The 14789-nt window shown below is 41.4% G+C and overlaps 2 protein-coding genes across 7 annotated transcripts in view; one reads left to right on the forward strand and one right to left on the reverse strand.

Annotated features, from left to right (window-relative positions):
• Positions 1-5608, reverse strand: part of LOC110975331 (gamma-aminobutyric acid type B receptor subunit 1-like) — a 36700-nt gene extending 31092 nt beyond the window's left edge. The window contains exon 1 of the mRNA XM_022227729.2: positions 5121-5608. Coding sequence (XP_022083421.2) covers positions 5121-5381 — 261 coding nt within the window. The 5' untranslated portion in view covers positions 5382-5608. The remainder of the gene's footprint in view (positions 1-5120) is intronic.
• A 2007-nt stretch (positions 5609-7615) lies between these two features.
• LOC110975307 (uncharacterized) overlaps positions 7616-14789 on the forward strand; it is a 46195-nt gene continuing 39021 nt past the window's right edge. For 2 of the 6 annotated variants that reach the window (XM_022227689.2, XM_087132728.1), the window contains exons 1-2: positions 7616-7901; positions 12626-12832. The gene's annotated coding sequence lies outside the window, so the exon portion shown is untranslated. Of the gene's footprint in view, positions 7902-10963; positions 11135-11788; positions 12083-12625; positions 12833-14789 lie in introns of those variants that run through there. The other 4 variants (XM_087132732.1, XM_087132729.1, XM_087132727.1 and 1 more) reach the window with 3 other exon arrangements.

The raw sequence follows: 14789 nt of genomic DNA on the forward strand, positions 1-14789 counted from the left end.
GCGAAAAATAAAGCACGTTTATCTTAATTAATCAACTATAACGTCGTCAAACATCTTTTGTGTGACTGAGATATGCGAGACTTTCACAGACTCGGTGACATTTTCTCTGCATGTAGAAAACAGAGATTGAATTACCAACTTGAGCAGAAATTGACAAAAAGATCAAGTATAAGGCACTTTGTTCTTATTGACCCTAATGTTTTCTTGTTCGTATTCTCGAAAAATAAAGTGCATTTCAAAGGCACTTTTTGCCTGCTATATATATGCCGATGGCAATTAAGTTTCAATGGCACCTTGCTTCTTTGCTTCTAGTGACTATGCATGCCTGTAGATCTATTAGCGATTACATTGGGAAGGCAATATGTTACTGATTTCTGCTGTCTTTAATGTCAAGGTGTCAATAATTTTACCGGTGCAGTCTCAAAAGAAATTAGGCAAAAAGGCCCGTCCCGAAATAGTACTATTCGGGATGAATCTTGTGGAAAATACAGCGCCTCTGACAAAATGCTTTTACGAAAGTGAGATGCGAAACGTCAATTTCGATGGTCATCAACGGGCTTATTACAGATCATTAAGACTTTTCAAAAGGTTACAGCACATTATTTCGAAGTCCCGGTTGTGCTTGAGCGTTGGGCACTCCGTGCAGTAGCCGACAACAACACCACAATGTCAAGGCTCATTTAACACTCCATTTATCCCTTATGCCTGGCCTTTGTGCACGTACACCTGAAGCCACTGCATGAGGACGCGCACCACACAGTGCACTTGTACATGGTGCCTTGTAGGGTACCGGAACAATGGAAGGTACCCCACAAGGCCAGTTTTGATCCTTGTGGGGGTACTAAAGTGGTACCCCACAAGAATTTCACAAAGCAGATATTTCAAATTTTCTCCAAAAGGAAGAATTTTCAAGAGCCATTCATTCGTCGCAAATTGAAGTGTTTTATATAAGGGACATACGGTCGAAATTTCAACCCAGGAAACCGAATTTGGTTGAAATGGCATTGATTTGAATTTTTTTCCGTGTATGTTGTGGGAATTTTGTACACGAGAACAAAGGAAATACCTCACAAGAATACATATGTAAGGAGTGTTTCTCTACGGAAGATTAAGATGGGCTGGCTCAGATAAAGCTGTTGAGATGAGCAGTTCTACATTATGAGACGCAATTTTCAAAGTTGCAATAAGTCTTCCTGGTCGTCATAAAATGCGAATACAACCAAACAATGTAATCACTCAAAGGCAGCGTGAAGGTAAAGGACACATTAATATATTGTTAGTAATTCTGAACGGATCACAGATTTCTTTTGACGCCTGCACCACGCCCTTAAAATGACATTGCGACGCTATCCCGACTTTCTAGAAAATTAAACTGGAGATACATGATAGGCCCGGCCTCATTCTGCCTGCAGAACTCGGGAAATTGTCGGAAATCGTAATTGGTCTCTTTTCAGAGAAATTGCGATCATGGAGATAAATATTTGTCGAGAGCTCCACACGGTGCGTGCGAATTTAGACGGTATCGCTCGGTAATTCCTGTGAGTCGAGCATCGGTTAAATTTGAGAGAGAGGAGCGACAGTGAGTTAGCCAAGAAATTCATCTTGCTTGCCTTAAGCGCCCTGGCTGGGCAGAAGACACGGCCCAGGGGACAAAACTTGGCATTTCCAATCCAGGAATGCCAAATCTTTGATCAGATATGAGACATTTGTATAGAGACCGTCTGGCATCGTTGGGATTAGACGTGCCATTCTGTAATAACTGCAAGCACGTACGTGGGCTTTAATAATGTATCCTGGTGACATTTTCTTGAATCGGTGTCGCTAGAAATATGTCAACGGTTTTATCAACATTTTAATGGATTGCAAAGTTTCTGGTTTTGGGTCTTTTTGTGCCTGCTTCGAGTCTTGTTTGTCCCTTATGTAGTTTACGCTATACAAGTACTTCATTTACTGCTGGTAGCAAGGAGACAAAACCAGGTTTGCGAGCCATTAAAATCATACTTCACGCACTTTGTTGGCACTCTAGTGTCTACTATCTTCAGCAGTAAAACTCTTCCAAAACACTTTTTGGTCCAAGCTTGTAGGCTTCTTTATTTCTTTCCATTCCTGGTTTTCATGTGCAATATAAATGAATATGTATTTGTTTCTTTGTGTGGTTAAGTGGCACCAAGGAGAGCAACTTGACATTACTTGAGTTTGCTTTTTTGCAATCCTGCAATCCTGTCAACTTTCGTACATGTGGGAACCAGACCTGCGTTACAGAAAGGGGTATACCCAGCAAGAAATGAGACCGAGGGGTACCCCCCCCAACATGTCCAATCCCTATACACATTCCAGACTATTGTTACTTAACACCCCCCCCCCAAGATGTCTGAAAGGAATTCCCCAGATTCCTGCGAGAAAATGACCAACACAAAGCAGGGGGGGTTCTCTCCGTCTCATACCTTGCTGCATATGTGAAAGGGTAAGAAGTTCTACCCGTTTGTGCTTCGCCCATAAAATGATATAAATCAATCTATCCCAAAAGAAGCAAAATGTTCTCGCAGAAAGCATACGTTTATCTGAAAGATCTGAATTCGTGCAAGCCAGAACACGCAACATTTACACATCACAAATTCATTGTCAGCCATGGGGATATGGTTTGACCGACCATAATCTCTATAAGATTGAATACTCAGAATTCCTGGCTAGTTTTGATTCCTAGAGAATGTGAGCCACGGGGTTTCGTCTTTAAGTTCAGCGCCCACAGCTTTTATTTACAGAGAGCCATTCGATCAAGCCGTGAATGCTTGACATCGTGAGGTTGACAGTAGATTTACTATGCCCGTCGGAAGTATCAAGTAGACTTCTGATTAAAGGAATTGGTCAGAACACTTCGGTGTGTAAACACTACTGAAATTAACTTAAAGGGAATTCATCGTCGGCGATACTGTTGTGCTTTTAGAATCTGGTTTTCCGTGTCTCTCAAAGCGGCGGCGTATCCAGCTTTTGGTGTGTGTGTGTGTGTGGGGGGGAGTCAAAAGCGAATGCGGCTTTGGGCTCCTTCAACATGATGTTGGGGGAGAAAAAACGTCAAAAACCTTACCCATGGGCTCGACATCCTTGCTTTTATTTGCTGGCGTTGTTTTCTCAGGGTGTTGGTGCTAATATCTCATAAATAAATACACTGATTACTTTCTTCCTAACCATCTATGAAGTATTCTAAGCTTTCTAAAACAAAAAGTCTGGAGGGTGCAAGTTCCCCCGCCCCCCGCTGGATCGATACGCCACTACTCAGAGTACTTGTTCTACATAGACATCAAACGGTATTCATTCAGTACAAATTTCTTGCAAATAGAGCGTTTTCACCGAAATTGCGGCTGCTTTCATTCTATTGAAAAACTTGAAATGCTCAAAGGTGACTTTAAGCTCAGTGCTGAAAACTACGTAGCAAAGAAGAGAAATCGTTCATGGAAATGTCATGAATGCAACGATACTAAAATACGTTCACTAAAAGTGACACAACTCAGCGGAGTTCTTAGACAAGAAAAACACGCGTTTTCGAAAGGTCTAATAACTACTTCATAAGAACAACAGTCAAAGTACCCAATGGTGTCTGTTTTCCGTTTTGGTGCTGGCTTCTAATAGCAATAATGTATTAAAATATAATCTGCATAATAATACTTTTTATGGAGTAAAAAGCAAACAATGACGGGAACAAGAACCATTTCAAGGTAAAAAGTCAGTACGCCATTATGCACGGCTTTGTAAGTAAACCATGCAACTACATTAATGCATTGCTCAATTAAGGCTTGCGCGGTAATATATTGTGGTAAGAAATGCATTTCGTGTGAAATGCAATCTGGTGACCTGTCTCTTTCCCTCAGTCCTTCTTCTCAGAGTAGTCTTGCTGCCGTCTCTCGTAAGTCACGCATTAAAGTTTCATATTAGGAATGAATTTCCAGGCTACGGACCAGCTCTACCACAGCGTGCGCAGACGTTCGGTGGATCCAATTACAGCGGGGTATAATTTGCAACAAGCGATTACGCGCCAAATGGAGCAGATATGGCGGTGACTTCCTCGGCTGACTGATGGGGCGAAGATTGGGGAAGGGAAAACAGTGGAATTGCTGAGTGATGGAAGGTAGAAGTGATTGGCTTTGCAGAGACTCGGAAGAAAGGAAAATACGAGAAGGGAAGAATCGATAAGAATTCTCCCCGCGAACTGATTTGGAAGGAGAGCGATATTAAAAATCTGATTTTGGGGGCAAAGACATGTCCATTTGAATGTCTGTTCAGGTTCACGTTGGGGAAAAATGTTGGGAATTGGGCATGCATGAAAATTCCATGCAAACACGGCATGTCAGTCAGTAAATTGCAGCTGTTGGTCGGAAAAAAGCCCTGCACGTGCTGTTGATTGGTCGGTAGCTGACAGCTGCCTGTACTGCATTTGGTAAAGACGCGCACTGATTGGTCAGTGGGATCAAGATGCTAATTACCAAAACTGGCTTGCATAATCACAGACGTTTGCTGTGAGAACACCTATTTCATAGACCGAGACTGGGATAAAATTAGTTATTTGTGCAAAATTATTTTGATCAACAGGAGTAGAGGTACTATCGTTGCTGGCCGTTTGACATTTTGACCAAAGATTTAAGTATACCACGTCATATAAATCTATGCAAGACAGGAAACTTAACAAAATCATAAGTGAGCTTCTTAACGTTAGGTTTTTGAGATCGTTCCTCGAAGAAATGGGTAATCTTACTGTCATTACTCGCACCCGAAGTGATAGCGTTAATGACACAAATGAATAAACGGATAACAGAAAACGAAAGTAATAGCTACAGATTTTACTAAAGCATACCATTTTTTCCGACACTAATCTGTATCACCAATGAAAGAGGCGAGTCGAAGAAGGACTAATATGATGACATTTTCTTTTAATATTCCAGTCGTGGAATTACATACCAGATTATGGGTGATGATGACTATCTAACAAAAATTCCAAACTGAACTACCCGTGCGCTTTAACACTGGCGTACTGTTGTCAGGGCTAAGGAGCAAGTTGGACACTTACGGACAGGAAGAGGGATTGACAGATACGATATTGGAGCGAAGACGAACTGAAGGTTACTTGCCTGCGTGTCTGCCTCCTCGGCCTTCTCTGGCACCATAACCAAGCGGTAACCGGGCAGCAGGGCCGGGTTGGAGTTGACGTGGCGCAGCCCCATCTCCACCGCCGGTCGCTGGCCTTGGCCCCCCGCCCAGGACCCGGACATCGGGAACAGCGTCAGAACATAAAGATCCGTGACATTTTTCTCATCGGCGGTAACAGACAAGACCCAAATCAGCAACAGTGTCACAAATGAAGCACGCACCAGGACCCATCCACGCTCCATCCCGCTGCTGTTGCTTGTGCAGCAACGATGGCTATTTTTAGGAGAAAGTGGACCTTTTGGCTCATGGAAACAGTTGGCACTTTCAGTGATCAGAGAGCGAGAAACTTATCCTACGCAGTCACAAAGGGCAGAGCAATTATCTTGATTTATGATGTTGTAGTCATTTGCTGGGGCATCACTGTATGGCGAGGCAATTACCAGCAACGGCCTCGTTACGTCTTTTTTCTGCATAGCGCATAAAAAGAAGCAATCAAAGGCGGTTCTGACCCGACCACGTTACTCCCCACTGCCTCCACACAGCGGACGAATACCGATGTTGAGAAAATCGCATGCGCAGAGCTGCTGGTGCGAGGGACCATCAGATCAAAAGGCAAACTGTAACCTGCATAGCTGCAATAAATCAAAATGACTGGCAAAGACAACCATTTTAATTAAATATGGAAACAGACGAGCGATTGTACGCAACATCAATTCTGAAGGAGATTTCATCTTGCCTTTGTTACTTTACCAATTCAATCCAGTCGCTATAGTTACCATCCTTTCCATCTCAGACGCATGTATCATTCATTTCCCAGATTTTATATGAACCTATAGGAACGCGTTGAATGCATCCCTGTAATATTATGCACTTTTATATTTCATTAAATTTTCTTTTATATTTTGTCATTTTAAGGGCAAAAATGTGTGGTCACTCCAGGAAAAAAGTGATATAGTTATTTCAGTTTAGTATTAAAGCTTTTTCAGCATCCAAACTCGTCAGAATTTTCGACATTTTCTTCCATGGGGTATAGACTTAAGGGCGGCGTATTGTAGCCTACCCCTCAAAAAGTTTGCACCATACCGCTTTGAATGTTCATCGACATGTTACCTCTTTTGTCGATAAGAATTTGTTCGCTGCCGAATACCTCATTACACGCTGAGCTATATGAATGGCATCTTTTTACACTGCACTCACGCCCATGAAGCACCTCCATCAAGTTCATGGCCGGTTGTCGCACTTCCTGAGGCCTGGCGCCCGTTAGTCGTCCAGAATTGATCCTCAAGGCCGAACTTACGACAAATCGAAAGGGGTACATTTAGCTTGGCCTATGTACAGTTCCTGTAGAAAAATCATGCAGTATATCAAGGGCATCATCCTGTCATGCTTAATCGCTACGGTTGCAGTTGATTCAAATTTAACGATCGACAAAATTCAAACACAGTAGCGTGGTTTCAATTTATCCAAAGGGCGAATTCGGTACCAGCTGAAATTCACGCTAAGTAGATCATACTGCCATGTAGGCCTACCCATGCGATACTGGTGATACGCTGTCCAAATTTCAGGCCTTAAACACTTATGTTCGAAACAAAAAAGTTGTCTCGAAATCCCTAGCTATTAAAATTATCATTTTCGCCACTTCAAAAGAGGAATGTTTAAATTAGAATTTCGCGACTGCGAGGTTGCGCTTCAGTTGAAAGCCTAGGCCCTTCGTATTTTACATAACCATCTGCCAATGTGTGGGCTACGGTACTTTTTCCACTGTAACCTTGCAAAACAGAAAACGAGGGAATTGTTATTGCATACACTAGTTGGCTCACAGAGCAAGGAAAGCCTCCTCGGTGCATTCCACCAAATGGTTGTATTTCTGTGCGACAGCTCATCAATATTTTGTGATCCCACGGGCTTTTTCCATTAAGACAGACCATAATCAGGAGGGATCATAGAAATATTTCTTTAAATCCCAAATTTTGGACTGATGGTTTCCAGTTCGGGGTGTTTCTTTCACAAAAAGCCCCAAATTGCGTGCCTATTTTGGATAGAGGCGGGTGGCTCCATTCATAAATGAGCGCTTAGTTTTACTGCTACTTGGGGGGGTATCTTCCTTGAAAGTTGAATAAAAACTCCCATAAAAATGAAACGAAAAGTAATCTTTTGGCCATAATCTTGAAATGCCAGTGAAAAAACGGGGGCTAACCTCTTCACGAGAGTCAACAGGCGGCGCTATTTCGGTCCGATTTTGCACTGTATTCTATGGTTGCGTATTTGGTGTAGTGCAACCACAGATTAGCCTATTACAAGTGCAACCTTCTGTGTTTTCATTGATAGCGCCACCAAGTTTTTCGTAGTTGCTGCGAAGCCTAAATATGAAGGAGAGACAGGGTCAAGTCTAGTAGAGTCGCTTCAAAGCGCGTCAGCCAGAGCTACGGCTAGGTCTATTGTTTGTGCGTCTCCGCGTATTGCCAATGGAGTGAAAACCTAGCCCCAGTCAACAGATTGGGATGCAGGTTTCACGAAGCCATCCAACGTGCATCCCCTCGGCTCCGGATTCCTGTCATGAACATTGGACCAATCAGCAACATTCTCGGTAGGTGGTTGTCTGGACGTGAGCGATTTCTGTTCTTTTCTCAGACAGCTACAGACGGTGCAGTGATGGCGGGCCATTTCAATAGACGAGCATTCAGCGTGATCACTCATCCGGACAGCCATGCCAGACCGTCAGTTTGTGCGCGGAGGCTGCAGAACTTAACCTGTTTCTTTCGGTATGTTGCACATGTTGGTATGATTTTCCGTCAGTAAACAACTCAAATTCTACCGTCATCACTGGTCATGGTCATCATGCCATTCGTGGTCATTATTATTAACCACCGTGCTGACCTCTTAAATCTTAGCATGACTAAAAAAAAGGCTAGGCTACTTTGTTCGAAACGATTGCATTGGTAGGGCTACAGTTTACTGTCTCAGTTTTTTTCACTGACTGACTGTTCAGTGCTGATGACGCATGCAAACTGATGCAACTCAAGTCTTGGCCCAGGGCCTACATTTCACAGTACAGTAGTATTGATCATCACGGCTAATGACAATGCACACTTGTAGGCCTCTAAGCTACATGTATCGACGCCTGTGTTACATGTATGCGTATTATCATAGAGGATTATTAATGAGGTCTAGTGAATGTCTACTATGTCTATTACTGGTAGGCCCCCAGTAGAGTATAGCGTTTTGTCATCAGGTGTTTCACAGACTTCAGCGCAGTTGGCCTGCATGTACATGTACCAGTCGACATGTTTATTGTGTACATGTATGTATGTATGTATGATGTAGGCCCAAGCTGCCTAGGCCTATGTTACTAGTGGGGGCATAAGGGATATTGATCTTGGTTCACAAATACATGTTTTTGTCAATGGCAATTGAAATTTGGCCAATAGACATTGGAATGCAAGGTGCCAATCTGCAATGATCTAGTTGAACTCCTCAATACAATTTAAAATTATTGAAGAAAAACCTGTTATATGGAATTCAGAATTAATGGGAACACCTCACTTACTCTGTCTTCAACCGACAAAATCAGTACAGAATTTTATATTTTCCAGCAACTTCCTCCTCAAAACGACCTACAGTTGTAGAAAAGAAAACTTCCCAAGGGTAAAAAGATAATTTTTGAGTGATACGCACACTAAGTTTTAACTTTTAAAACATTGAGCAAAACAATCCTACAATGTACATGTAAAAGCAAGAATGGCTGTTACAAATGAAATGAGGGGTCCAAAAGTGTGACATTTTTGTGTCCCTGTTACATCTGACCTTTGTTATTTGACATGGAAATAGCACCGGAATCAATTTCAAACTATTACTGTTTGTTTGGCAGGTAATTTGCATTAATTTATCACTCTTGGAAATTAGAAAATGTGTTCTGAACTTACCAAGTCATATGTTGGATGTGACAGGGACACGAAAAAAAAAGAACCCCTAATTTCAGGAATTACCCAGGTAAATGTACATGTAGTTCCATTGAATTGGCCCACCAGTGTCATGCCAAGCACACATTAAATTCAGTTATAAATGTCGCCTTCAGGAGAAAGAAGATGAAACTTTTTTGGATTGTGTTTGCAGGCAGTGGGGTAAATTTGTTTCAGAGACGGAGGGGATGAGGGGAATGGATGACAAATCCAAAAATTGCCCAACCGAGGAATTTTGTGAGGTGAACGGAAGGATGATGACACAAAATGGCACAAGTTGGCGCTGTTCACGATACACACATGTACCAGTACTATACTGTATGTTCGTCTTCAGTATGTGCTTTAAACACCCCTAAACCTTCCTCAAAACAGCTGAAATTTACAGCTTTTTTTCTTTTTTTTTTGTTGCTCTTTTGTTGGTGCCAATGGGTACAGTTCGGTTGATGAAAAGTCCACAAAATTCCTCAAAATGCGCCTAATTTATTTTTCTCACAATGAAAAAGTAGGGTGGGGAGGGGATATGATTCAATCACAGCCCATCCCCACCAGGTCAAAAAGCCTGGGATGGGGGATGTACATCGGTACACTATATACTTCCTCCTTCCGGATTTCTGCCTTTGCATACAACTTTACCAGTACATACTGAACTTTAGAAAAACATTTTTTCATTAAATTGGTGCTTGGATTTTTTTGAGACAAATTTTGGAGGACGGGGAAAAAAAAGTGTGTGTATTTTCCTTGGTCTCAAGAAAAACAAAGAAGGGTCTTCAAGTTGGAGGGAAGAATACAAAACAAATTTTTTTCCGGAAGAAAACACCGAGGTATCTCTTACCACTAGCGCTGGCCACCGAAGATCAAAGCTCACAAAATTGAAATTGAACATTAACATCGGTAAATTGTTGGCCGACAGATCCACGGCTCTCAAAAAAAAAAAGAAAGTATTTTTTGCCAGTTCTGAATCCGGAAGGTCGACAGATCCGAGCACTAACTTCAAAAGCCTCGCCTTAATTTTTTGTAGGTGTTGCGTATATTCTGTACACACATGTACATGAACATGATGCAGTACCGTAGGCTACAGGCCTACACTACATTCCTGTACATTTCCATACTGGTACTAAGGCTTACACGTACTTTGCTGGGTTGAACTACGTTCGACATGGACCTTGCAAAGTTAAAATGTGCCTTGCATCAAGTTTTCAAATAAGCCTGATACTGATAATCAGCACATGTACGTGTCTTGTTACATGAATGAGCTCATGTCTGAAACTTCGAGATGTACAGTACATGTAATCTGTACTTTCAAAGTACATGTAGTATTTGTAGTTTTGTTAGTGAAGTGTTGTACAACCTTGCTTTGTAGGGGTACATCAGACTCGAATCATATTTGGGCACTGGATATTTTCCAACCATTCCTCGATGTACTTCTCTGAAGTAAACTGGATGTGTGCAGTCACAATCTGGTAGTGAAAAGCTGACTCTTCCTTCATGACAGATTGAAAGTTGACGTCATCCAACGCCTTTTGTGTCGAGTTCACTCGCTGCCACGTGACTGCATGAAAGTACTCACCACCAATGCGCACAAAGTTTTGTTCATCTGTTGCAAAATAAAAACTTTTTTGTCTTGTTTTACCCAAATTTTGATTGTCTGGATTGACATGTATCAGCATCCTGATTTTGTTCCTACCGATAGCCACTTTGCACTAGAGGACATGTTTACAAACGTATGTAATCTGGCCAACTGTACTCACAGGGACAGTCAATAGTCCAAAGAGTACTGCACTACACATGGCTTGAGTCAGTTCTGCCTGTCTAAACACGTAATGCTAGCCCTGTTTGTTTATATACACACGTGTACGTGTACGGTATGCAAAGTCCGCGAAGTCGTTCGAGGTGGACTGTGTGTTAAACTTGAACTCAGCTGCTGTGCATGGCTTCTTGTACAAAGTATACATTGCTCCATGGCAAACCCCTGGGGTATTGCACAGTAGGCCTACATGTACCGGTACATGTATCTTAGGGCGGGGTACACTGCACAGGTAAGTTACTGTACATATCACATCATTCAAATGACTCTATTTAGGCAGTAGTTTTGGTGTTTTTCTGTATATCATAAGTTGCCTGGTTTATCTGGCATTTTTTCAAGTCAAAATTTTTGGCCAAAATAATATACATATATTTGTTGTGGCAGGTTGTTAAAATTTCTAAGCCATTTAATCTGATTAAGTTTGAAATGTGAGAGTCAAACCTAACCCAGAATAATACGGTACATGTCTTCAAATTGAGAACCATCAAATACTCTGAAAACAAATTTTAAGAATTTGAAATCCAGCAGTAACATACACGTAAAACAATACAGTTGTGCACACAGACATGTACATTTAAACTCCAAAATATGGAAAGTAAGGTTATTTTCGACTTCCTTCTTTAAATCTGGCAGTTGACACCATATTTTCTAAGCATTTTAAGGATGATTAATAGTGAATATGGGCTAAAAATACTGTGTTTATCTAGCACCTCAGCCCAACTTACTGCGGACAATGGCCCAGAGTTTCAGGTATTCAGTGGCAGGGTTTTACCCACTTTGAGGTGTAACAATAGATATTTCTCTGAGGCATGTTCCCAGACCAACTTTAGTGGGTGCACGCCCCATGTACCGGTACCAATTCAACAATAGCAGATAGAAATCCAGGCAGACAGAGAACGTTATTGACGGATGTGAGTTCCGGATGCAAAAGTTTTCATTCATGGCACCCAGCACTTCCACGTAAACATGCATATTTTGGGGAAAAGTGTGATTTCCTGTAGTGTTCCTGGTTGTATTCATTGTGGTTGTGTGCATGTAACTTTGAAGGTGTATGGCTACCGATACTCTAAAGTTGACAGTTTCAGTTTTCCTATGAAAGTGTTCATCACATTGCTTACAGTCGCTGGTCACCCCAAGTATTGCGTGTACATGTAGGCCTATACATGTACGTTCTTTAAATGTAAGTGCACCAGGTTTTCTTTGCTCTACTCATGTTTTGATTCTGTCCAGTGTACGGTATTGAGGAACTCTTATCTTGCATTTGGTTGTTCACTCATACTTCTCTACTGGATATGGAGCCAGCGTTTCAGAATTAACTGGTGAAATCGGCCCAAAATGGAAATTTTCAAGGCTTACAAATTGCTAAAATTCCATGTGTTCATGTACATGTACTGGTTTTGTATTTACATGTAATTACTGGGGTGTTCCAAAAAGACTGAGATGCCCTTCTGAAGTTGTAATCAACATTATAAGAATCAACAGTCAGAAGTTGCTCCAAATTGATAATAGATGGCCTCTAAACAGCTGAAATTTCATGTTTTTTTTCTCATAAACTGAAACATGCTGAGTCACCTTTTTGTCTAAAATCTTGCTTTGTCTGGAACTTAACATACACCGTAATACAGTGGATTGTACATGTACATGTATTATCACTACATGGAGTGCAACCAATCATTTTGATTTGCCAACTTTTTAACTAATTTCTACATTCTTTCCTCCTAAGTTCATTAATAGAGTTTCTACATGTGAGTCATTGACGGATGCCTTGTGAAACCATGAAGTGTTGGAATCCGCTGCTTGGTTGAAAAGAACACACAAGACTTGTGCCTACCGGACGTTACTAGCAGACCCATCCAGATGGGGTTGTCGTGGTTGTGCAAGATTTGCTAGTACATGTACCGGTACATGTAGCTAGCCACAGGAGCTCCAGGTATGGAACTGGCGTTGCTAATATGGTTTCTTTTCAGCTGAGGAATGTCATTTTCCTTTTGTTTGTTCATAAAGCCGTAACTTCTTGAGTGGTCCTGAGGTTAAAACTTTGAGGGTTCATCAAAATCATGAAGCTAATATGACACTGCGTGCTGAAATTATGACTCCACTGAAAAAACCAAGCCAGCACATGTACAGGGTGTACAGTCGGGGCAAAAAGTTTAGCTGCACTTGGTAGAAAAATATTTTCCTCAATTGTTTGCTGTTTGAAATAGTTTGGCCAACTTTTTCTTTAAGAGGTCAGACAAATTGTACTCAACTTAATGTTCCTAGTGTATACTTCAGTTGAAAATACAGACATTTATTATGGTTCAAATATTAATATTTCTGAAAAATTATTTTGTATAACTTTGCATTTACCCCCATGCTGTGGTTCAGAAACACTTCATTAAGAGGTCCACTGTGACTATGAAATGTGACGAAAATTACAGAAAGTGGCATGTACATGTATGTCTCTGGGTGTTTTTATTTGACGCATACATGTATGTATGCCATGTACATTAAAGAAAAGAAAAGTTGGTAGGAATGAGTGAAGATGTGAAATTCGAGGAAAATTGTTTCTGTTCTACGAGGTGTGCATATTCTATAGCGGCTACGGCCACTTCCCATAAATACATATGCAGCGTTCTAGCCACGGTGGGCAGTGCTGGGCGGCACGACCCGGTACTGTAAGTTTCCGGCGGGCTCTTGGGTTCAAATTGGCTGTGAAATATTGCTGAAAATATACCAATTTGATCATATTTCAAGCTTAAAAAGTTGCAGTTTTGTACTATTTTACAATTTTAAACAAGTAAGTAAAGACCTACATGTAAGAAATATATTTCTCACAAATCAAAGTCCTAAAATCCCAGCTACATGTATGGGCTGTGAGAGTTCCAGTCACTGTGATCACTACGCTTGATAATCCAAAAATTTACCTGGCACTAAAATGGTCCTATCTAGAACACTGTACATATGCAATTCCTAGCCACAGCCAGTTAATTTAAGGACACAGCTGTCCTTTGTCCATAGTTTATGAGTGTTTTCAAACCCCTGTTATGTCTGTAGATCAAGTTTTGAATACAGTGGATCTGAAGGGCCACTCTTAGATTCTCAGTGAACAGCCCTGACTTTGGGTATTTTACTGGTAACACCCCTCCTTACCATCTTCTACCCCTCCCACTCCCGAACAGAGCCCCCTGTCAGTACGGCGCTGTGCATGTTAAACCCCCTTCCTGTGCCCGTTCCTTGGGGAGGGGATGAGTCATGCCACCCAGTCATCCAAAATTTGCTGCCAGGCTATTTTCAGCTACCTCAACCTGGAGGAAAATACCATTTCCTGTCAAAGACGTATCGGTGAAAAAAAAAAGTTGCTGAAATGCAGGGTTTGACATGTGCCAGTACAGTTCTTAAAGTTACAGTTATTTGCTGTAATCTCTCAATCATATTGGAAGATAAGATTTTTCCTAAACTGGGAAACTTCCTTAGTTTTTTGCAATTCACTCTGAATGGAGATTCTTAAGGAACATAAGTTTATCATGAACTTGCAGCTCACCAAGTTTGTAAAGTCAGCACATGCAGAACAGTAGTACACAGTACATTGTACATGTACATGTAAGCAGCGGGCACACATGTACTGTGCGGTGCTTACCAGCACTGCTACATCTACAGTACATTCTGGTGAGTTGGCTGTGACGTGAAATTCTATACTGTCAGATGCTGCAATGAGCAGTACATGTGCATGTACAGAACATGTACATGTACATGTATAGTACCTTATCCATGCTGAACTCATACACTTAACATAACATGTATGTATGTTGCATTTCTGCAGGATGAATTTTCCCAAGAGGGGCTGAAATACGATACCTGAAAGTAAATTTTTCAAATTGCAGGTTTTAGATTTTGATTGGTTTTGT

Source organism: Acanthaster planci, linkage group LG02 (assembly GCF_054643075.1).
Source record: "Acanthaster planci isolate LZ-2023a linkage group LG02, COTS_SCS, whole genome shotgun sequence".
Classification (NCBI taxonomy): domain Eukaryota; kingdom Metazoa; phylum Echinodermata; class Asteroidea; order Valvatida; family Acanthasteridae; genus Acanthaster; species Acanthaster planci.